The sequence below is a fragment of the Pempheris klunzingeri genome, chromosome 11 (genome assembly GCF_042242105.1).
Source record: "Pempheris klunzingeri isolate RE-2024b chromosome 11, fPemKlu1.hap1, whole genome shotgun sequence".
Classification (NCBI taxonomy): Eukaryota; Metazoa; Chordata; class Actinopteri; order Acropomatiformes; family Pempheridae; genus Pempheris; species Pempheris klunzingeri.
In genome coordinates this window covers 8,008,000-8,032,438 of record NC_092022.1, presented here as the reverse complement: position 1 = coordinate 8,032,438, position 24,439 = coordinate 8,008,000, and the positions used below count along the sequence as shown (strand labels likewise).

Sequence of the window (24,439 nt, the reverse complement as noted above, 5' to 3'; positions counted from 1 at the left end):
GGATGTGAAAAATAATGATTCATTCTATCTTTCATTTAAAGTAAACCAGCTTGAGAAATGTAAAAACTACTTATACAGTGTCTGTCACTAGGTTGTATTAAGTTCCCTTACACAACAGTACGTGTTTGCTTTTGGTTACAGGATGCTGCTATTGAGTCTCTGACTACAGTTAGGCCCTATAGCAATGAAATTCATGCCCAGGCCCAACTCTGGCTCAAGAAGGACCCCAAAGCATCCTATGAGGCCTGGAAGAAGTGTCTCCCAGCAAGAGGTGAGTACTGTGTCTGAACAAACATGCAGTACATCAGTGTAGCAAGATGGTTCTCGAACTACTTTCAGTGAAATAATGAAAACTCATGATAAGTTTCTCACTTTTGAGTTTATCTTGATAACCACAGGCCAGGAGACTGTGTCAAAGCCTCAGGGGAAGGCTGAGTTGCGAAAGCAGTATCTGTTGGAAAAGTATGTGTGGAAGTGGAAGCAGTTCATGAGGTCCAGAAAAGGTGAAGGCCTCTTCCCTCGCCTGCTCAAACTGAGCCACAATAACTGGCTGCGACAGGTACAAGAAAATGTTTTACTTTAAAACACATTTTTGTTGCAGGTTATTAGTGTTCTGCTTGTTGTCCTCATTAGTTTAACAATTGCACATGTCAAATATTTTCTTAGAAATCAAGTTAGGAGCCTGTAATAACTCTAAAAATTTATATATCTTTTGGTTTGTTATTTCACAAACTTGTTTAAGCATTTTTCAAGAATACAATCGTTGACTAAAGTTATATTTGCTGCAGGTCCTTTTCACACCAGCCACTCAGGCAGCCAGACAGGCAGCTTGCACCATTGTGGAGGCTCTAACCACAATCCCCAGCCGCAAGCAACAAGTCCTGGACCTGCTCACCAGGTAAAACCAGCAGGTCAATCAGACATCACATTACATCCTATTAGGGATGTTCATAAACTGTCATTAGATTAACTGGAAATTGCAAAAAGTGTAAAATGACTTTCACTGTGTGTGTCTGTCAGTTATCTGGATGAGCTGAGTGTAGCTGGAGAGTGTGCGGTGGAGTACCTCGGTCTGTACCAGAAGTTGATCAAGCCAACGCACTGGAAGGTTTACCTGGCAGCCCGAGGAGTCCTGCCCTACATCGGTAACCTGATCACCAAGGTAATGGGCCTAAAGTTCAAAATAATATTGTTTTATATGAAGATAAACTCTGGTATCCACTCTGACATAGAATATGGCAGTAGAGGTTTTCATATGCCAATATTATACTTCATGTCAATATAGCAAATAAAACTGAATCAATCATTCTTTTTTTAATTCCCTCTTTCCAGGAAATAGCCAATCTGCTGGCTCTGGAGGAGGCCACACTGAGCACAGACTTGCAGCAAGGCTACGCCCTAAAGAGCTTGACAGGTATGATAGTATTGACCTGTCTGACCATGAAATTAGACATGACACTGAAGATACTGTAGGGTCTAGATGAGACTTTCAACCTTACTACAGTTTAAATGATGCAGATGGTTTTTATACTACAAGTAAACTTCAGGCTGATTAATTTTTGAATGTTTTTTTGATGCCTTTTCTTGAATAATTAAATGATTTGTATGTATTTGGTGCCCCTGCAGGATTGCTTTCGTCTTTTGTGGAGGTGGAGTCCATTAAGCGTCATTTCAAAAGTAGGTTGGTTGGCACGGTGCTGAACGGCTACTTGTGTCTGAGGAAATTGGTGGTGCAGCGCACTAAACTCATCGATGAGACTCAGGACATGCTGCTTGAGATGCTGGAGGACATGACAACAGGTCAGCATTGAGGTTCAGTGGAAAGGAAATGTAACCATGAAACACACTGCTGCAATTTAGTGTTAATAGCAATTAACAATTCTTTGTTAAAACAGCATTGTAAATCTTGTTGTGCTGTTCATAGGTACTGAGTCTGAAACCAAAGCCTTCATGGCAGTGTGCATCGAGACTGCTAAACGGTACAACCTGGATGACTACAGGACACCCGTGTTCATTTTTGAGAGACTGTGCAGCATCATCTATCCTGTGAGTTACCCTTACCGTGGTGTATTTCATTTCATACAGACAAATGTGTGAAAATTCAATGTAGCTGTGAATTTGTCTTCATTTGGATCTTTTGTTTCCTCATTTGTGATTAGGAGGAAAATGAGGTGACAGAGTTCTTTGTGACCCTGGAAAAAGATCCTCAGCAGGAGGATTTCCTGCAGGGCCGCATGCCAGGAAATCCCTACAGCAGCAACGAACCCGGCATTGGCCCTCTAATGAGGGACATTAAGAACAAGATCTGCCAAGACTGCGACCTGGTAGCGCTTCTTGAAGACGATAGCGGCATGGAGGTATAGTGTATATTTTAGCAAGGGAGACAAACATCCAGCCCATGTATACATAAAACACAAAATCTTGTTTTGATGTTGGCTTTTATCAAATGCTTCACTCTTTCTCATTGAATTCTAAAAGCAGACCTGTTGACATAAATTAATTTGATGCCCCTCTGTTTTCTGCAGCTTCTGGTAAACAACAAAATCATTAGCTTGGATCTGTCAGTGGCAGAGGTCTACAAGAAGGTCTGGTGTCCTACAAATGAGGTGAGAGTCTTAGTGAGTTTATGAATGATTCAGCTTTTTGGCAGAACATTTGGCAGCATGCTCATTGTCATTAAATGCTTACAGCACACCCAAGGTCAGTATAATAAGGAGATTGTTGTTAGTCAGCCCGGTGGCTTTTTTTTTTTTTTTTTCAAGGGTGAGCCAATGAGAATCATCTATCGAATGAGAGGTCTGCTGGGAGATGCCACTGAGGAGTTCATAGAGTCACTGGACTCAACCACAGGTTAGATTTATTGTTAATGTACAGTATTGTCATAATTCAGAGTCCAACTTAGTTTGCTCAAATGTGTCATAATATTTCCTAAATATCAAATATATATTAATGCTTTTCACCAATATGTACACGGACATGATTTTTACCAACACAATTCGATACCTTCTTGAGCAAGTACTGAAAAAGATGAACGTGCAGTATCTCATCGTAACTGATGGAAAAACGTGTTTTACCTGACCTTATTTCCAGATGAGGAGGAGGATGATGAGGAGGTGTACAAGATGGCAGGAGTCATGGCACAGTGTGGAGGACTGGAGTGTATGCTCAACCGGCTGTCTGGAATCAAAGATTTTAAACAAGGAAGGCATCTGCTCACTGTAAGCCAAACTTTTTTTCTGTTTTTTTGGCCAAAAAATCCCTTCTCAGTAATTCTCTGAAACATGTTTAGAAATGTAAACAGTCTTCTACATACATGAATAATAAAATGAGTAGTAACAGATTCTGAGCAATATACGATTGAAAGCTGATGAAAGTTTGAATAATTATCAGAATTTTACTGTAATCAGCATTTCTCTACTGTAGTTAACATGGATTATCTTTACACTTTACTCTGTACTAAGTGGAGCATGGAAAAACAAAAAGCAATAAAACCACCGTAGAAGAAATTTCAGACTCAAAAACTGATTTGAGGCGTAAACAAAACTTATTTATAATGTATTACTTTTGAAAGTCTGGCTTTTCTGATAACAGCAAAAACACATCGATCCCATGTGTAGCTTTCACAAACGCCAACAGTGTATCTGCAGCGTTGACAAGTTTGCATTTGTCTCACTCACAGGTTTTGCTGAAGTTGTTCAGCTATTGTGTGAAAGTGAAGATTAACAGGCAGCAGCTGGTCAAACCAGAGATGAACACGCTCAACGTCATGCTGGGAACTCTAAATCTGGTGAGTGTCACAGAGACTGTGGAACATGGTGCTGTACAGTTCAATTAACTAAATTCTTTTTGTAGTACCATCTTAACCAGACTTTTCTAAAATAAATGTATCAGTTACTTTGTTAAGTAAATGCACTTCTTCCTTCAGGCTTTAGTGGCAGAACAGGAGAGTAAGGACAGCGGTGGAGCCTCCATAGCGGAGCAAGTTCTGAGCATCATGGAGATCATTTTGGATGAAGCCAATGCAGAGATTTCAGAGGACAAGGTAAGCATCAAAAGCGTAGACTGTATTTAAAAAAAGTGGACGGAGCCACTATGACGTCACCCATTGATTTGTGGACTGCCATTTTGAAGTCTTGAGTTGAGCATTTTCAAGTTTTTTTTTCCCCATCGTTTGATTAAAACAGAGACTGTTTTTTCTTTTGTAGGGTAACCTGCTGCTGACAGGAGACAAAGATCAGCTGGTCATGTTGTTGGACCAGATCAACACCCCGTTTGTGCGCTCCAACCCCAGCGTGCTGCAGGGTCTGCTGCGCATCATCCCATACCTGTCCTTTGGCGAACTGGAGAAGATGAGGATCTTGGTGGAGCGCTTCAAACCATGTTGCAGCTTTGACAAGTGGGCATCACTCAGCTTTCTCTTACAATAAACACATTTGAAGTGTTTAAAATCAATAGAAACACTTTCATCCATTCCAAAGAGTTGTTACAATCAGATCAGACAGATTGGTGCGACTCTGAGAATCATACTTCAGAGTGTTTGGTTGTTATAGTTTGTGACGCCTTAGAAATGACCGCTTTGTTTTCTCAGGTACGACGAGGAGCATAGTGCAGATGACAAAGTGTTTTTGGATTGCTTTTGCAAAATTGCCGCTGGAATCAAAAATAACAGCAACGGCCATCAGCTGAAAGATCTTATTCTCCAGAAAGGAATCACACAGAGTGCACTGGACTACATGAAGAAACATATCCCAAATGCTAAAAAGTAAGACTTCTCACAGCTTTAAAACTTTTGATAGAATTAGATATATGTGCATGTAGATTAAATCACTTTCTTCTCATTCTGAACCCTTTCATTAGTCTGGATGCAGATGTCTGGAAGAAGTTTCTCTCGAGGCCAGCTCTTCCCTTCATTCTCAGATTGCTGCGTGGTTTGGCTACCCAGCATCCCCCCACACAGGTACTAAATATTTTTTAATGAAAAACTCAATTGGATTATTTTAACAACGAGGCTAGCTATCTAACCAGCTATGTCACTATCCCCAAATCAATATCAAGATTTTCAAAGACTAATGTATGGTGGTGTGTAGCGTTACTGTCGCTGCCGCCTGAAGCTGTGAGATGAATGCTTGTGCTGACTTCGCCCTTCAGGATTATTGCTGTGATTTTCCACACAGCAACAGTTTTTCAGGATAACAGACAAAAACTCCAGGTCACGGGCTCTCCACCGTGAACAGGGATCATTGATGTAAACTGTTCAAAGATTGATCAGAGAAGGATCCAAAGTCTCACTGAGTTCAGAGGAGATCAGTCTACTCCCTGCAGCTTGTTGTGTCTCCATCTTTTGGTGTTCAGAGGATGAGACACTGAAGGACCAGCGTTACAGTCACTGTTAGAAATAAGCTAGCTTGGTGAGGTGCTGCAACAAATTGTAAACAGGCTCTTATCCTCTTTTCAGGTGCTAATAGGCACAGATTCAATAACCAACTTGCACAAGCTGGAGCAGGTATCCAGTGATGAAGGCATCGGCACACTGGCGGAGAACCTTCTGGAGGCGCTGAGGGAGCACAGTGATGTCAACCTGAAGATCGAAGCAGCACGCAGGGAGACCAGAGCTGAAAAGAAGCGTATGGCTATGGCCATGAGACAGAAGGCCTTGGGAACACTGGGCATGACGGTACTCCTTACTCTTCTCTTCTTTTTATTCAGTGTGTTTAAATGTTGTTCATTTGTGTCTGTCATTTTGTTGTAAGTGTTATATTGTTGATTTTTGTTTGTGTGTCGCTTTATGCGTTTTCTTTTCAGACCAATGAGAAGGGTCAGGTGGTGACCAAGACTTCACTGTTGAAGCAAATGGAGGAGCTGATAGAGGAGCCGGGCTTGACCTGCTGTATCTGTAGGGAGGGTTACAAGTTCCAGGTACCCAACTCATCCAGTACTATGAGTGGATAACACTTAACGTCACTCCCATCAGAAAAAATAAAGAAAATATATGCATTGATAGGAATTTTTGAATCAACCTTGTGATCGTATTGTAAATATTATTGAAACACTCAGGTTGTTCCAAGTTGCAGCTAATAACCTGATATAAAATGATGTACCAGGTAGCATTCTGAAATCAAGATACTGAGCATCATTTTGCAGTCTTCTTGTACATAAAGCCAACTTGGATGCCTTGAAATAACATTGTGGTCCTTTTCTCTCTCATCCTAGCCAACCAAAGTCCTTGGTATTTACACTTTTACGAAGCGTGTGGCCTTGGAGGACTTCGAAAACAAGCCTCGCAAGCAGCAGGGCTACAGCACTGTGTCGCACTTTAACATAGTCCACTATGACTGCCATCTGGCAGCTGTCAGGTAGCAACAAACACCATCATGTACCTGCTGATGTTCAAAGTACACTTTTAAATCTTTTGCTGTAACCTCACCTTTTATTTATTTTAATCTATTCCATCTTACTATCTTTCACCTTTTCCTCTGGGCAGGCTGGCACGTGGGCGGGAGGAGTGGGAGAGTGCTGCTCTTCAGAACGCCAACACCAAGTGCAATGGGCTGCTTCCTGTGTGGGGGCCCCATGTGCCAGAATCAGCCTTTGCTACGTGCTTAGCAAGGTAAAATCATGCATCAGCGCACACACACACCAAAGATTTCCTTCATGTTGCACACAGTAAATCATTCCGCATTTCTCTCTACGGCACAGGCACAACACATATCTGCAGGAGTGCACAGGCCAGCGGGAACCGACGTACCAGCTGAACATCCATGACACCAAACTGCTGTTCCTCCGCTTTGCTACTGAGCAATCGTTCAGCGTAGATACAGGAGGAGGAGGACGAGAGAGCAACATCCACCTCATCCCCTACATCATCCACACTGTGCTCTACGTCCTCAACACGTATGTACCTTTTTTTTGATGAAAAATTCATCTCACCACAGAATTTACTCATCAGATGTTTAATCTATACAGAGTGATTCGGTTTAGGGATGACACACAAACCAAGCGTCAGCCTGTTTGACCCACGTTGAGCTGGTTTGCCTCATGTATTTCCCTCCCTCATCTCACATGTCGCTGTCACTGCAGTACAAGGGCTACGTCCCGGGAGGAGAAGAACCTGCAGAGTTTCCAGGAGCAGCCATGTGAGAAATGGGTGGAGAGTTCGTATGAAGTAGAGGGACCACACTATTTCACCATCTTGGCCATGCACATCATGCCGCCTGAACGCTGGAGGACTTCACGAATATTCTTCTTACGAAGACTCCTGGTCAACGCACACGCCCGCAAGGTCTCAGCAGTCTGCACCAACAAGTATGAAACTTAACCTCTTCTTTTATTTTTCTGCCCCTCTTTGTTTTTCAGCTGACACAAAGCTGATGCACAGTAGTATCCTTTGCATGATAAGATGCACAGCAAGCCTGCAGTTTGGAAAAGCTGTTCATTGGGAGAATATCTGATATGTTTAGTGGATCAGAGTTAAAAAAACTACACTGGATGCTATGTACTACATTAAGGAATATAAGGAATCAAATTTGGAATGCAAATAATCATGACACAAGCTCATTCCTTCATCATCATCTTCTCTATTATAATCAGACTCACAGATAAAGCACCAAAGGAATATGCAGTCTATCGCTCGCCTCTTCTCTTCTGGGGCCTGGTGGATCTCGTCTACGACATGTTCAGGGTAAATATGTCACAATTTCAAAACTACTGTGCACGCTGATGCCACAAACATGATTTAGATATCATGCAAACCGATGATATTCAGCTATTTTTTATGTTAATGGTTTTGTTGGGACGTAACAAAACCATAACGTTTGTTGAAATGTTTGTCATACCTTTGCAGAGACATGTTTAATCCAGGATTTTAGTGCATTTGAAATGTATCGATGCTAACTCTTTAACAAAGGCTTGATGAACAATAAGAGTTAACAGAGGGCTGAACAACAATAACCTCTCTCTGAGTTTAATCACATGATGTACAACTAATGATAAGACATTCATTTCCACCTGGGCAACTAAAACTATTGCACTTGTGTTTTTCTTCTCTTTGGTCGTACAGAAAGTACCCACCAGCAACACAGAGGGGGGCTGGTCCTTCTCGCTGGCAGAATATGTCCGTCACAACGACATGCCCATCTACGAGGCCTCAGAGCGCGTGCTCAGGGCCTTCCAGGATGAACTCATGCCTGCCGAGTCCTTGTCAGAGTTCTTTGATGTTGTAGGTGAGTGTACCCGCACATCTGATTCATTTTATACATACTCAGTTATCAACACTGAAAGATGGACCGATTCTTCAACACCTCAGCGTCAAAATCTGAATTAATGTGGCAAATAGGACAAATGTACAATGACCGAACTGGCGTAACTGCAATGTGACAGGTATGCTGTTCTTAAACTTGATGTCTTGTCCATCTTCCAGGTCTCCTCTCTGATATCGCAGACCCAGACCTCTTCCTGCAGGATTTGTTGAACTCTTTGCCCTGATGGCCAACCTCAGCCCACACCCTTCCAACACAACAGCCCTGCAAATAACGTTGGGACTCCTACCAACAGGGAAAAAAAAAAAAAAAAAAAAGATTTCCTCTTTTTACACACTGACACACACATGCTGAGTACACACACGAGTATACGCCATGCTTCTTACTCACTTCCCTCCCCCCATATGACGTCTTCAAATTAACTTAAAGCAGAAACTGTGTGTAGTCTAAAAAAAAACAAAAAAAACATCCACTTTGGCAACATCTCTGTAACGTTTAACACAAAAACACAATGCTGTTAAAGGGTGGGGGGGGGCACTAAAACAGAATTTATGCTTTGCCCCTCTGATGCAGTCTAGAGTTGAGGACATGACGGAGTTTTCTCACCAAACTTCAGACACGAGATGAGGGACACTTGGCGTATTTTCTGGTTCACGACTGTTACCGCCAACAAACCTGAGGCTTCTGTGTTTAAAGGACACCAGATTGTCACAGAATGGCGGGCTGAGAGAACTCAAACATCCATGTTAAAGAAGAAGAAGAAGAATATTTGTCCACTTGATGGGGAATAACTTGTGAATTCTGTTTTAGGGTGGAAATCTTTTTGGCTTTCAACCCCCCCCCCCACACGTCTCCCCTCTTATACTGGGGTGCAATGTTAAGGTAACTAAAAATGTTTTGGGATTTGACCCACCACGTGTGAAGAATGGCATTTGATTTTATCGTGTTTTCCTTTTTGTTTGTTTGGTTTAAGTTGTTTTCGGTCAGGGCTTTTTAAAATGGCACAAGGTTTCAGTGTCACATGGTTGCGAGCTAACCTGTCCTTTTCTTCCGGGCTTTTGCTGTTTGGTCTCCATGTTGGTTCTAACTGGAATTTGAGTGATGGACAGAAGAAAAAGAGTTTTTTTGATTTAGTGTGTATGTGTAAGGTTTCTTTTATCAACCTCAGAAGCAAAATGGGGATAAGAATGATGAATAAAAGTTTGTTTTATTTTTTTTTTCCATAAAGCTATGCCTTTGTGACAAAGTGAACTTTGGACTTGTGAAAGATTCCATCTGTTGCAATGAAATATCACACCTGTCTAAATTAATAATAAAACAAACCTACATTATATCCTTAAACACCTTTTTCTTTCTCTTTCTCTGATTTTGTTTCTTAGTTTGTTTTCTTCCACAGCAGTTTCTTTACTCCCTGGTCTCTCTGCACACTTTAATTTCAATTAGTTTCCACCAAAATGACCGGCAACTAACACTTGTGTCAATTCCCAAAACAGATTTCTGGAAGCTGAGTTTTGTCATCAACGATTGATCAACTTATCATCTTACAGTTAAAATGGTGCCCTTGCACCTGAGAGCTGAATGCATGGTGTGGAGTTCACCCAGTTTATTGTTCATTCGCCTATTCCCGCTGCTACTATGTTCAACTGTTGCTGAATGTCTGCTTTTTGAATTAGCCTATGATTAATAAAGCCGTAATAATTCCAAATCTGACCCAGGGTAAACTCTTCTGTTCCTGCTGCTCTTTACACTCTTTAAAAGGATGCATCACTTTCTGTGTCTATGTTAAAACAGCATTTGTTTTTAACTCAACTGAGGCCTTTTTTCCACAGAAGATATTTTCACACATTAGAAGAAAAGTTACTGAAAAATGAATGATGCTGGTCCTGGTCTGATAACGCACAGAGCCAATGTTAATGCTGTAAGTAAACACCTGGGCTTTTCTTACTATGGCAAATGTGTCCTGTGGAAAAGGCCCTTGTCACTGCACTTAAAACACCAACTCCAGATGCAGATCAGACAAGAAAATGATGAATAAGCATCGTTTTTAATTGTGTAAAAGTGTATTTATTCATGCATTTGAATTAGATTATGTTGGATCTGACAGTCATAGCATATGTGTCCATATTATCTACTGTATTCTGACTTGAGGAGTAAAAGGGAATCTATTCTGTCTATGAAGTGTGTAAACTGCAGTTTTCAGAGCTGTTCATCAAACACACCGTTTTTTGTTTTTTTGGGGGGGGGGGCGGGGTCAAAACAGCAATCTTCCTGCACTGTTACTCGAATCTTCTGACCGAACTCGCATTTTATTTGAACTAATATTTGTATAGTGTCTCATTGTGTTGGCCTGGTGTTCACGTGGTGAGATCAGCGTTTCCTCACTGGCTCTGATCAGTTCACCCAGTATCTGCTGTGTCTCCCTCACTCTGATCTGATCCGATGCACTGATCACATTTCCACCTCTGAGGATGACCCCAGTTTATCAAAACTTGCAGACTGTTACTCTCTGCCTGTGAAATGTGTTTTTCTAACAATAACAGAACAACCAACATAATACCCATGCACTGTTTTCCACAATTTGACATCCACATAAATTAATTTACACATCTTCACATGCTGCATGTTGAGAGCAGAGACTCCAGGAAGAAAAAGTTGCTGCTGTGTGTGAGTGTCTGTATAAAAGCCACTAGAGGGAGATATTGACCAGACACTGATGTGTGAGCTAAGAAAATAGTAACTCCCTGTTGTCAGTGTAAACTATAAATCAAACAGAAACTCATTAATATTTAGGTTAACGCTTGGACTCAAAATAATCTGTTAAAAATTGTTAGGAAATAATTTTCAACTCGGACTGTAAATGGTAGGAAAACATCAATATCGGTTTATTTTCAGCTTACATATGAAAGCACATATTGCACATTTCACTTATGGCTTCCAGTGAGACATTTTATACATGAGGACTAAAAACATCACTCACAATGTTGAAAAAACATTTACAAAACAAAGTATGCATTGGCATACACATTTCCCTTTTATACAAAGGAATATAACTTTTAAGTTTACAAAACCTTGACAACATAGTCTTAGGTGACCAGTTTCAAGGAGTTCTAAGGCTTTAAGGCATAAAATGCACATTTTAAGGCCCATTTGTGGACCAATAAGATCACAGTGAACATGGTATACATCACATCTTTTTCCACTCTAACACTGACTGTGGAGTGAAAACACCCAACAGAAAAAAAACTCTTTAAAGATTTAGTTTTTTCCATCTGACAATTTCTCTTCTTGACATAGTGCAGTTAAGTTCAACACTACGAAGCTTGCAGACACAGTCCCACATGTCCCATCTGATCTCATGTAGTCTTCAAGTGTGTGTCCTCTTCTTACTGGCAGCACAGTGGGGCCACGTCCTCGGTGGGCGAGGGGAACAGCCGCATGGCCTCTCTGGAGGATTTGGTGTAGCCGTTGTGGAAAATCAAGGCCTTCTTCACAGTGAAGAAGGAGACTGTCTTGTCCCACATGTCAGAGCTGGACACCCCAGTGTTGAGTTGGCTCTCGAGTGCTGAGCGGAGCCTCGCTGCTCTGTCAGTGCACTTCCTCTCCAAAATCATCACCTTACACATGCTGAGGAGAAAGAACGAGAAACTTTAGATACATCTTGGATATACAGAAAAGAAAGCCATGACTGTGAAATCTATTTAAAGAGTCACCCAGCTTATAAAACTGGAGCATTTACTACCTACTGGTGGCATCAAGCCAAACTGGGCAAATAAACCCCAAACTATCTAAATGAAAGCGCGATTTAGGTAATCTGAGTGAAATTACCCTTTTAATAGATAATCTGCTCCAAAGTAAAAACAGGCCAAACTTTCAGTCAATACTGATAAGTGTTATTTGTTGGCCAGATTCTTGTGTCACATACAGAGCAAGAATCAGCCCTGATAGCCTCACAAAACCAAAATACCAAAACATTCCTGTGACCCCAGAGTGACCTTGAGTAAGACAAAAGTTTAAGGTTGAAAACTGAGCTGAAGATGAGTCAAATGAACTTTTTATCTTACGTTGTGTGCTGATCCCTCATGGTGAATACGCAGTCAGATGGTGTCCAGTCAGTCCAGGCCTGTGTGGGGTGCAAGAGGCTCTCTGGGTTATGATTTCACCCGCTGAGACCTCCGTCCTTTATATACTTATGCCAACTTTCCCATCGATTTAATTTGATGCTGGTTCTCACAGTGTTTGGCCAATCACAATGCAGAGTTATGACAATAGGATGTGAATGAATTAGTTGAATTCATGGGGTACAATGGCCCCAGTCCAAACAAACAGGTGGGAGGGGCCCTTCACAGGCCTCTTGTTGCTCAGTTGATGCCCAACAACGAGGGAGATATCCTCGTTATTGTATCAACTGGGGGTGATATGTGGTGGGAACGTGGAGGAAAAGTCTGTCCATTTATGGAGGACAGAGATGTTGATTCTGGAGTTAAACAGTGTTAGACTTGTAGCTTTTACCCTAAAAACTGTAAATTTAGAAAAAAAAAGAAGTATAAGATCAGCAAAATGTAAAACTATCACAGATATAATCACAACAGAAATGTTGTACTTTCTTGTTTCTTATATTTGTTCCCTTCATGTCTGTTTTTTTCTCTAAATCCATTCTTCACAACTTTTTTATCTCAATCAACTTAAAATGATTTTTAGGCCATTTTCTTGAGAAATTTTGAAAATGAACTTTATAAAACTATCCACAAAGTTTCCCACCCTCCCCACATACACACACACACACACACACTCCCTATTCTTCTTTAACTTTCTGTCTCTATTTCAGCCTCTCCAATTCTCACGGTGAGCGTCTCCCATGCTTGATTGGTTGACAATAGTGTACGATCTGTCCAGATGGTGTGCCTGGAAGCCCTGTTGACAGCACTGTGTTCCTGGGTGTGTGTGTGTGTGTGTGTGTGTGTGTGTGTGTGTGTGTGTGTGTGTGTGTGTGTGTGTGTGTGTGTGTGTGTGTGTGTGTTGGTAGGGGGGTTGGTCACTCAATCTTTGTTCGATGGGGCACACTTCCTTTGTGCAGCCGCCCTCAGTGTCATTAACACTAAAGTGTGGGAAGCCTGGAACCACAGCGGCTCCCACGTTCCACACACAGGCAGGAAGGGAATGGGAGCGTGTGACTGAGACGTGGCCAGCGGCAGGCAGGTCAGCCAGCTGTGTGTGTGTGTGTGTGTGGGGAGAGAAGGTGAATGAGAGTGTGGCTGTCTGTATGGGTGTGTGTGGGGTGTGTGAACATGTGCTGGGAGTGTGGAGACTGTTGGTATGTTCAAATCGTGTTCACCTGCCATCAAATTAAAGTGGACAGACTGAACTTCCAAAGCAGCGACCACTGAGTCCTTTTCACAACCGAAACATCCAGTGATTTTTCAGCGTTACTCAATTAGAGTTTTAAAGAGCTGATATGGCAAAACTCTCTAAATGATGACTTTAAAGTGCCTAAAATTATGTTCTCAAATCTTACATTTTTCTCTGTAAAACAAAATACTGAATGATTAATAATTAAGTAAGTGGCAATAAGTTATAAATGAATAATAGAATGTAAAATAAACACTTAGCTACCTGCTCGAGTGTGATTTGATCATATTTGATTGACAGAGGTGTCTCATTGGCAACATATGTAAACAATTTCACAAGTGTCATCAATTATTAAAAGAGGATTATATTTTATTACAACTGTCTTAAAACTGGGAACGTTACTGCAACAAAGTTTATCAAGTTTATTCAGATGATCACACGTTATTTGGAGGTAAATCTGAAGTGAGAGCCCCCGTGATGTCAGTAATAAGGCATTTTTGCATTAGAAGGCTGTACAGTAGGTCAGAGTTAATCTAGGTAGACCTGTAAACTGTGATGGATGTTCACGTTCTCTTTTCTCCATCAAGGACATTTGATTTGAGTCCCAAAACTTGCACAGAAGCTCCTTTTCTATTCACGCCTGAGACCTCTCAACTGTTGCATGGCCCCATAAGGAAAGTCTGCCGTGTCAAACTGGTGGAAGTGGCTGCATGTTGGTCTTTTCTAATGGCTGGCCCTCTGTAACACCCACGTGTGCCTGGTGGCGGAGGCACTTTGTGCTCAATTACGTGGCGGTGGAGATGACATGAGACAGCGGCGTGCTTCCCTCTGGGGTCACCACTTTCCCATATCAACACAAGCACTGGGTCAGTCTCCCAGCTACACACCCCACCCCTCCTCCTCCTCCTCCTCCTCACTCCCTACCACCCCACCCCAGGCTCTTTCTCTCGCAGTCTATTCCTCCACCTGCTCCCCGGAGACACACTCATTGTCCCCACGGCTATAAACACTTCATTGAGCATGTGGCAGCCCTGCGTTCCTCAAAGCCCTTCCCAGCACTCTCATTGGCCCGGGGACTGTGAGAAACTCCAACAAGCCCAAGACCCACACATTCATATGGAGATTTGGGTGTATAAATACAGGGCAGTGGCAGAGGAGAAGGCAGCTCAGATTCAACTGGCTCTTCAAACCGAGCAGGACCGCTCTGACTCTACACTACAGCTATGGCACCCACTGTTTTTGGACAAGCAGGTTATTCCAAGGAGCACCTGACCCCTGCTCATAAGGTAAACTGGATTTCCATAAAATCTCATAACTCTCCTGTTGAATTATGCTCATATAATTAGAAGAAAAGGCTTGATTTGTTTTCTAAATGTTTCTCTTTTTCTTTTCTCCAGCTGAGAAAACCAATGGTGGAGAAACTGCGCAGAGACCGCATCAACACCAGCATTGAGCAGCTGAAATCCCTGCTGGGTCCTGAGTTCCTCAGGCAGCAGCCCGACTCCAAACAAGAGAAGGCGGACATCTTGGAGATGGCCGTCTCCTACCTGAGAGTCTGGCAGCAGCAGCAGGCCACTGTGACCCCCAGCTTGATGACTGCCAGTGATGGCTACTCCCGCTGCGTGCAGGAGGCCGTCAGCTTCCTGTCTCACTGCGACGTCCAGACTCAGGCCCACAGACGGCTGCTGAGCCACTTCCAGGGCCTGCAGGCGTCCAGCAGGAGCAGCCACAGCCCCTGCACCCTCTCCCCTCCCGGCTCTCCGCTCCATCAGGTCAGCTCCAGCAAAGGTGTGAGCCCGGCTGGCTGTGCTCTGTGGAGACCCTGGTAGGATGGAGGCAGCATCACCTCCAGCAGAGAGGCAGAGATCCACGTCTGTGAACGTCATGGACAGAGAGTTGAAGACTCACTGAAGTCTGTTTCCTTTTGCTCTGGCAGGACATTCAGTGTTGTTGAATGTTTTAGTAGAGTGGTGGCACAGTGTGTCAGTGTTCCTTTGAAAGGACTGAAAAGATTCAGGTTTTACTGAATATGTACACCATGTGTATTCACATTATATACTCTATTATTTAGAGTGTTTACTCAGTGACTGTGTGAAATTTTTCCTGTGGAGAACAGTTTCTGAATTTTTGTTTGTTTTGCAAACATCACAGAATTATCTTGTAACACCCACATTGGGTTGAATCTATTGAAGTGTCTGAGACACTGTTTGATTTATGTGTTTAAACTGCTGTCTATCTCAGTGTATCACTGACTGATACATTTGATCAGCTTTGTGTTGATGGATCAACAACATCCCATAAATGGATCCTGTGGATCCACTGTTACTGTAAATCGTTTCATGATTATACTTTATTATGACTATGTGTAACCATTATTTGGCCTATGTGTGAAGAAGTGTTGCTGTTGGACTTGTTAACTGTTCAGTTGTGATGCTCATTATAGATGTTGTTTCATCTTCAAATGAATACCTTTTATAAAGGTGTTTTATGCCGACGTCAATCTTTACTGAAAGAATCTGTTGAATTACTTCCTTGAGAAGTTTGCTTTTGAACTTTTGAAAAAAATAAATGGAAAACTTCACATGAAGTTTTGCAAACATAAACCACAGTGGTGTTTTTACTTTTTTCAGAAAACTGCAGTGATGAGTGACAAAGGACAGAGTACATATAAACATGAAAACACACAGCTGTGTTCGTGCCTATGTTAAATCTTGAGTGATCACATGACTGAATGTATAATCAATTAATTCCTGCATGTATGAGAGCAGGTAGAGTTTGTGGACGACACATTTAAACCACACCAGAGACTTTATAAGCACAGCCTTCACTACTGTTACAGCATGCAAACTGGGGTTTGAGTCCTGTGGTGGTCTGTTTGGGTTATGTTAAAAATGTGCGACTTTGCCAGGTGATCACAGCTTAATGTAATTCACTTTGTTTGTTGCCATTCAGGCTTCCACTGATCCATCAGTCAACGCAGAATCATTTCAAGAACTGGAGAAAGTCTGAATGAGACACAACAGAGCTCATGTAAAGAGAAATATGACTCGTGATTGTGTGTGACTCTTTTGCACTCTTGTGCAGATGAGAACAAAACTGTTTATTCTGGTAGCAAAGCAAAGGCAACATAATAATATCTACATGCTCAGGTGTTCAGAGGTCCATCATTAAAACTCTCACTGTAGTTATGGATGTAAATATGTGTACTGAATTACTCTGATTTGTTTGCAGTGAGGATTATTTCTTTTTAATGTGATTCATTGGAATGACCAAATTTCACTTCAACAAATGTTGAGTTTAAAATGATCAAAAATGTTCTGAATGTGCATCAGGGACATTTTTGACTTAATTGCAGGTGGCTGGCTATGAGTTTCTTGTTATCTCATATTTTTTATTATTTGCCACAGGTAACATTTAAGTTCCCTCGTTAGAGAACCTCTGAGTTTCATCTTATCTGACCTCACAGGTGTTCGCCGTTCAAAAGCTGGAGTGTGGGGACACCCCCGCACATCACATGACCCACTTCTGTTGTGGTGGTCGCGGCATGCTGTCTAGTGCTTGAATTACGTCTCAAGTGCCACAAAAGTCTTTCCCAACTATTTGTGTGTGCAGAAGTTGTGGAGAATGCGGCATGCCTGGGACTTTCTCAGGGTCTAGTTGGCCAGGCCAGATGGTCTGGCTGAAGCTGCCTCCCCTCCCCCTTCAACAGGAGATCAAACACCGTAGCTAATGTGATGTGTAACAAGACACACTTCTATTGTTCCCGTCTCTGGGCCAGTGAATAGGCACAGAGTGTGGGAAACGGGAGATACCACACTCACAGAGAGATGGCTGACGGGAAGCCGCTCTGCGCCGCCACAGGTCTGAGCGATGGCCGAGACTTTATGGCAGGAATTCAGAGCTCTCAGGCTGCTGGTGGGAGGGGAACTCATCTTCACACACACTTGTAGACAAAGACTCCCAGCAGCCGTGTAGTGCACACTAACTTTCAGAGGAGGCACAGATTCACATAAACATGTCGACAATGGAATCAATGGAGAGGACAGATAATGAAGCCAAACATGGACGTGATTTGACAGACTGGCAGTCACTGTGCTTTTAAATGCTGCAGTGATGCCACGAGAGCTGCAGACATCAATTCAGAGAAAGAGGGGTTTATTTAGATATAACTAAATATGCAAATGAAGAGCAAGATGACCGGTGCTGTTGGTAACATCAAAAAGTATCTGACAGGATGCTTATTTTAACTTCAGATGGGTGTGATGCAAATTTAAAGCATCACAACGTGACACCCAAAATATCAACAGGTCACAAACCTGCTCAGTGGGGTTAAAAACTACTGAGGTACAGTAACTTAAGTGCTATTGTTTCGTAAGAGTGCATGGTGCTGGTTTCTTGTTTAAATATCTTAGAAAACTTTACTTTATTTTCACAGCTGTAGATACAGGTTACCTACAGATAAAGAGTTTTACAACATTGGACGAAATCATGACCCTCTAACTGATCTGAAAGTATTAAAATCAAAATTGGTGATACTGTTTGTCAACCTGCATCTTCAGTTTAATAGATTTTCATCAATGTATTAAAAACATAAAGTTTGTATAACGTCCATTTCTGCTACTTACTTTTTCTGTATGTGTTTTGCTGCTACTGGTGACTTACTTTGTGGACATTCTTTTACTTGATTAGCATATTTGAATGGAGGACTTGGAGTTATTTCTGTTGCAGCATTCCTACTTTCACTTAATTAAAACTTTTAGTACTCCTTTTAGTATTGAAGATGGACCTCTGAAGCCCTAAATTAAAAGAGTCAACGCAGACTGAAGGCAGAGAGGCTGGCCTGTGCCAGGCAGTGAGGCGAGTTGACTTGATTTTTCCCAGATGGACCGGGACACAGGGTTTCTGTTTGTCCTGTGACAAAAGATCAATTAACATTCCCAGTGGAGCATTGAGGAGCGACATGGCTTTTGTAGCTCATTTACCCTGATGTTGGGGACTGGTGGGAAACTTGGGAGACGGGACTACTCACACTGCGCCCAAAAGGCCGGTTTCACATCTGGGGCCAGCCAGTGATGGAGGCCCTCAGAGGCACACTGCCAGCACGCTCATAATGCCATTAACTTGACACTAATTTGACACAGTTCATTTACAGCAGAGTCTGCAGCTCTTCAGGGGAAGTAAGACAAGAGCTTATGATTAAAGGCTGCGTGCAGCTTTTCAGCAGAACTCAGTCACTCATATTTGACTAAAAATAACAATAATTCAAATGTGAGCTGGTTCATCACATAACTGAGCACGTAGTTCAGTGTCTCAAAGAAATTCTCCTAAAACATGGAAACTTAATAATTTAAGATTAAATATCCATCATTTGAAGCCAAAGTTACTTTTAGAAAATGTTGTGATTTTAAATGTCCAAATAAGAAAATAACTTTACCAATGCACTAACAATGTTTCATGTGTCTGCCATATCATCCCCTCTCATCAATAACACTGTTTTTCTGATGATTACGATGATCACGTGACATGATGCAGCCCTATTTGGTATGAAAAGGTACGTCATGTCATGTTTGGCACGTCAATTACGCGCATTTCACGCCGTTTGTCTTCCTCTGCGCGCTCAGATGAACACACGGTTAAACGTATTTGGTTTCCTTAATAAACGGAACAACAAACTGAATCAAAAAGCCGTGCAGTTCATCACTATGTGCACATGAGATCATTTGTTACGCTTTGTAACTGCGCCTCTGCACAGCACGTGGTCCTCGACTCGTGCGCCACTTGTTTGCTTTCACACCTGGGACGCGAGTCAGCAGCAGCTTTTGATCTGCGGGTGGATCTGCAGATCACCGCGGTCTGTCCTCACTCCTCGTTTCTGGGGCAAAACCAGAGTCTGAAGATGAAAAAGTGAAGCTTAAAACAGCGCGGAGGTGGAAAAGCAACAGGTGGAAAAATGAAATGTTGCACCTGCAGCCAGCTGACAGCACTTTTTAACATTAAACCTCCTCCTGCTCCTCCTCTTTCTCTCTCTCAGTCAGTTCATCCTCCTCATTTCAAACACTATTCAGCCCAGGTGTGATGAGCCTGTGGCCAAAAAAGAAACATGTCCATGTGTCCAAATGCTCCAGCCTGCTACCAAAATGCTTTTTGGAGGAAGGGAAGCTTTCTTTGAAGAGAAAATGAAAGCCTTCAGCTTATATTGTTTTATTGCAGTGAAGCATTTGGCCCTTAATTACAGTTACCCCCCTTTGAAGATGCTCACTTTTGTGTGCATCACTTCCTTTTATTTTACATCTAAAAATTTAGATTCTGACCGTCAGCCTGTAATAAATTCTCAGATGGCAGCTTGATAAAGTGTTAATTACCTGTTGCTTATCTTGGGAAACATGCCTTGCACAGATAAATGCTCCCTGAGTTATTGACGTGTCCTTCATTGTTGTGCTGAGAGTCCCACCGGTCAGAGTGTGGGAACCCCAGCCCTGCCTGAGCCACATGGCTTTGTTATGCTAATGCAGCAGTATAAAATGAGGAGCAGCTCCCCCAGAGACATCAGAGCTAACACTGCCGTCCAACAGAAGCAGCTACCTTCACCTGCACAGACATGGCTCCATGCTCCACCAACTACTCCTCCATCCACCACACCAGGATCCCTGAGAGAGACAACATCAAAGTGAGTGCCGGAGGGGATTTTGAGGTTTTTACATCAAATTTAACAGCACGAATGTCTGATTGTTTATTGCTGATATGAATCATCAGCTCACTGACATGTCTCCTCTTCCCCAGATGAGAAAACCTGTTGTGGAGAAAATGCGCAGAGATCGCATCAACAGCTGCATCGAGCAACTTAAGGTGATCCTGGAGAAGGAGTTCCACAAGCAGGAGCCCAACTCCAAGCTGGAGAAAGCCGACATCCTGGAGATGACCGTGAGCTTCCTGAGGCAGCAGCTGCAGCCGAGTGTCTGTCAGAGCAACTTCAACCAAGGCTACTCTCACTGCTGGAGGGACTCTGTGCACTTCCTCTCTGCTGGATCCAACACACAGGCCTGTGCCACTCCTCTGCAGGGCCTCCAGCAGCAGGAGCAGCAGCTCCATCAAGCGCAGAGAACCAGCAGCTCCTCCCCGGTCTGCTCCACCCTCAGGCCCACCACGCTGCAGGACAGCAGCAGCAACAGAGGCCCCATGTGGAGGCCCTGGTAGAGACTCTGACTCACAGACACTCTGAGACCTGAGGGGAGCTGTACTCTCCCTCATTATGTAGGAAATATGTTTCCAGCCTGCTCATTCATGGTGGGTTTCTTTATTGTCTCATCACATTGATGGACAAGTAGTAAAAGCGAAGGCTCTCACTTATTTGAAGATTGTCCTGCTTTGACCTTGATTCATATCTTATGTTTGCTTTTCCTTCGTGTTTAAAGTCGGTTGATTTTGAGTGATGATGGTTTTGTCAGATCTTGTGAAATGACTGTTTACTCCAGTGGAGTTTATCTTTGGACTGCTTGATGTAACGGTATAAATGTCTGCCATACTGTGTTACACTGACAGCTGCTGTTGAGAATATTTCTCTTCTGTTTTGACTTATCTATGCCAAATTTTATGTATGAGGATGATGAGGATGATGAGGATGATGAAGACGTGTGTGTGTTTGTGTGTATGCGTGTGCAAGCGGATACACATATTAACTTTTTTTTAATGTGATGTTGATATTGCTGTTTTGCTATCACATTTAGGCTCTTAAACTCATCTGTAACCTTTGTATGACAATTAACAATAAAAAGATACAATCATTAAAAAAAGGCTGATTCCACATATTTTTTAAATTATACGAATTTAGCTGAAGCATTTGTATTTTTATTTTTAAAAAATGTGTTTAAATGAATCTTTATGATGATCATACCAGTGTGTTCATCATGAACCATTGTTTAAAACCACCCTGAACATGTCTTTATTTTGGAGAAGGTCATGTGACATTAGGTCCAGGAAGCAACAGGTATCGGGGTGTTTTTGAAAGATGCTATATCAATAAAGTTATTATTATTATTATTATTATTAGTAGTAGTAGTACTCAAATTAAAAGTTGTGCTCAGACTTAAAATACTAATACCTTGATTTGAGCTTTATATATTAGGAAACATGATGACACTTGAATTAAATATAAATTGTATTAACCTAGAGCAGATTCCACAAAATTATAACCTAAGAATGTACACATTTAAGACACAGCTAAAGTATTGAATAATGACCTTGTGTACAAATACTAGTTTTGACTACAAACTAAAGGAGGGTTTAAATCATGGAAGAAAAGTATCAGTTACGGTTGCAGTTTGGTGCAACAGCCTGTTCACTCTGCTGTCGTCTGGCAAGAGATGCAGAAGTATCTGCTGACGTACTACCAGACTACAGAGCAGCTTGTTTTCTCAGACTGTAACCCCGTGTAACTCATCCTCCGTTATCCTCACTAAAGATACTTCTTTCTTATGTGGCTCCTCCGCTCTGCATGTCGCAGTGTTCTTGGGCAGGACACTGAACCTAAAACTCAATCAATATTTACACCTACAATACAAAATCATAGTGTTGTGTTTGAGTGACATACATATATTAACAATTAATAGATCTACACAAAATATAAAGAAAAGAAGTGAAGTGAAAATATATTTCAATAAAAAACAAGTTTAATTTAAAAATGCACTGCATTTATACTGACAATATATTGCATCACAATAGAATAAACAGCGTCCACAAATAATCTACACTGTTAGCCGCTGCCTCTTGACATTTTATCAAGTACTTTCTCCCTTTATGAAAGGCTAATAAGTCACTGCAGACATGTTCAGTAAACCACAGTTTCAAACATAATGTGACATAAAGTTTTAACTTCAGAAGAAGTTATTTTCACACAGTGAATGCATACATATAGTCACATAAAGCAACAAAACACAGATAATAACCTCACTGTGAGGTGTGAGGATGCTCATTTTACTGAGAGGAGCAGTGTTGTGAACGATATCCTGTGTCAACTTGTGATTAAGAGGGTAGAACCCCTTTTACGTATCCTCTCACCAATATGATGAAACACTAAAAACACTCAATAACACCATGAATGAGCAGGCTGGAAACATATTTCCTACATAATGAGGGAGAGTACAGCTCCCCTCAGGTCTCAGAGTGTCTGTGAGTCAGAGTCTCTACCAGGGCCTCCACATGGGGCCTCTGCGGCTGCTGCTGTCCTGCAGCGTGGTGGGCCTGAGGGTGGAGCAGACCGGGGAGGAGCTGCTGGTTCTCTGCGCTTGATGGAGCTGCTGCTCCTGCTGCTGGAGGCCCTGCAGAGGAGTGGCACAGGCCTGTGTGTTGGATCCAGCAGAGAGGAAGTGCACAGAGTCCCTCCAGCAGTGAGAGTAGCCTTGGTTGAAGTTGCTCTGACAGACACTCGGCTGCAGCTGCTGCCTCAGGAAGCTCACGGTCATCTCCAGGATGTCGGCTTTCTCCAGCTTGGAGTTGGGCTCCTGCTTGTGGAACTCCTTCTCCAGGATCACCTTAAGTTGCTCGATGCAGCTGTTGATGCGATCTCTGCGCATTTTCTCCACAACAGGTTTTCTCATCTGGGGAAGAGGAGACATGTCAGTGAGCTGATGATTCATATCAGCAATAAACAATCAGACATTCGTGCTGTTAAATTTGATGTAAAAACCTCAAAATCCCCTCCGGCACTCACTTTGATGTTGTCTCTCTCAGGGATCCTGGTGTGGTGGATGGAGGAGTAGTTGGTGGAGCATGGAGCCATGTCTGTGCAGGTGAAGGTAGCTGCTTGTTCAGAGGGGCACTTTTAGCTCTGATGTCTCTCTGGAGGAGCCGCCCTTCATTTTATAGTGATGTATTAGCATAACAAAGCCATGTGACTCAGCCAGGGCTGGGGCTTTCAACAATAGGACACACATCAATAACTCAGAGGTGAAGCAATCACAGGCTGACCAGCAGAGATAAAACCATTCCCAAGATACATATCAGACTGAGAATGATATGCTGTCAGTCTCTTATCAGGAACTGCTGCTTATCTCACACTCCAGTCACAGAGGGGAACACAGACAGTGGCTCCTGATGTGCCCACAGGGAGTAATTAAACAGGGTTTAATGGATCAGTCGCATCTGAGGAAAAGCAATGAAAGTGGCAAGTAATTGCTTGTGTGGAACTAGGACATTATTATAATATTTAGGATATTTCAGATTTTTGCACATTTTATCCCTTCAACTTCTTTGCAAAAGCCTAAAAAACAATATTACATCACAGCTGGTGATGGTGATTTGTGCAGCTTGGACCAAGAAAGGAGAATGAAATGAGACCACTAGAGACTGTTGACTTTTGCTGGTACCAAGCAGCAGGTAAATTAACATTTTAACACATTTATTGCGTTTACTTAAATTTCTGATTCGTATCATGGGACATTTTGTGTGTCAACCACCGTTGAATCCTACTGTACCAGCTCCACCCCCCACCCACTACTAACCAAAGGAGGTGTGAGAGAGATAAGATGTTTTAGGCTTTTGACCTCAACATTAAACACATTTTAAATTCTGTGTGATGATGAATATCAATTGTCCAAAATGCAATCGATCAAAAGGTTTGTCAAATAAAACTTCCCATATCCTCCCCACAGCACCTAGCGCTGGTCCCTGGTGCACTGACAAAGAGAGTCCTGCTTGTTCACCCATGGCACACTTCTGTTGTTGACTGAGGGTATTAAGCCGTGAGTGGACAGAGAGACTGTGGGAAAACCAAGCTCGGACTCTACTCACACATCTACTGGTCAATAGCGCTGACCTCCCAGCCACAAAAGGCCTTTTCATCT

At 42.4% G+C, this 24,439-nt stretch overlaps 2 protein-coding genes and 2 pseudogenes across 5 annotated transcripts in view; 3 read left to right on the top strand and 1 right to left on the bottom strand.

Annotated features, from left to right (window-relative positions):
* ubr4 (ubiquitin protein ligase E3 component n-recognin 4) overlaps positions 1-9,965 on the top strand; it is a 49,238-nt gene extending 39,273 nt beyond the window's left edge. For all 4 annotated transcript variants that reach the window (XM_070839787.1, XM_070839786.1, XM_070839785.1 and 1 more), the window contains 25 exons: positions 142-271; positions 399-559; positions 789-898; positions 1,021-1,162; positions 1,333-1,414; positions 1,627-1,800; positions 1,925-2,046; positions 2,160-2,357; positions 2,526-2,606; positions 2,763-2,850; positions 3,091-3,218; positions 3,680-3,787; positions 3,926-4,042; positions 4,206-4,396; positions 4,589-4,762; positions 4,858-4,957; positions 5,456-5,674; positions 5,803-5,916; positions 6,211-6,353; positions 6,482-6,607; positions 6,697-6,891; positions 7,078-7,302; positions 7,588-7,678; positions 8,057-8,219; positions 8,417-9,965. In XM_070839787.1, coding sequence (XP_070695888.1) covers positions 142-271; positions 399-559; positions 789-898; positions 1,021-1,162; positions 1,333-1,414; positions 1,627-1,800; positions 1,925-2,046; positions 2,160-2,357; positions 2,526-2,606; positions 2,763-2,850; positions 3,091-3,218; positions 3,680-3,787; positions 3,926-4,042; positions 4,206-4,396; positions 4,589-4,762; positions 4,858-4,957; positions 5,456-5,674; positions 5,803-5,916; positions 6,211-6,353; positions 6,482-6,607; positions 6,697-6,891; positions 7,078-7,302; positions 7,588-7,678; positions 8,057-8,219; positions 8,417-8,481 — 3,447 coding nt within the window. In that variant the 3' untranslated portion in view covers positions 8,482-9,965. The remainder of the gene's footprint in view (positions 1-141; positions 272-398; positions 560-788; positions 899-1,020; positions 1,163-1,332; positions 1,415-1,626; positions 1,801-1,924; positions 2,047-2,159; positions 2,358-2,525; positions 2,607-2,762; positions 2,851-3,090; positions 3,219-3,679; positions 3,788-3,925; positions 4,043-4,205; positions 4,397-4,588; positions 4,763-4,857; positions 4,958-5,455; positions 5,675-5,802; positions 5,917-6,210; positions 6,354-6,481; positions 6,608-6,696; positions 6,892-7,077; positions 7,303-7,587; positions 7,679-8,056; positions 8,220-8,416) is intronic.
* A 4,844-nt stretch (positions 9,966-14,809) lies between these two features.
* On the top strand, positions 14,810-15,430 carry LOC139210036 (transcription factor HES-5-like). Its single transcript, XM_070839989.1, has 2 exons — positions 14,810-14,887; positions 14,999-15,430. Exons 1-2 carry the CDS (start codon positions 14,825-14,827, stop codon positions 15,428-15,430), a joined length of 495 nt encoding a protein of 164 aa, XP_070696090.1. The 5' UTR covers positions 14,810-14,824.
* A 4,671-nt stretch (positions 15,431-20,101) lies between these two features.
* On the top strand, positions 20,102-20,795 carry LOC139210223 (transcription factor HES-5-like; annotated as a pseudogene).
* Positions 20,796-22,780: 1,985 nt separating this feature from the next.
* On the bottom strand, positions 22,781-23,476 carry LOC139210219 (transcription factor HES-5-like; annotated as a pseudogene).
* Positions 23,477-24,439: the final 963 nt, after the last annotated feature.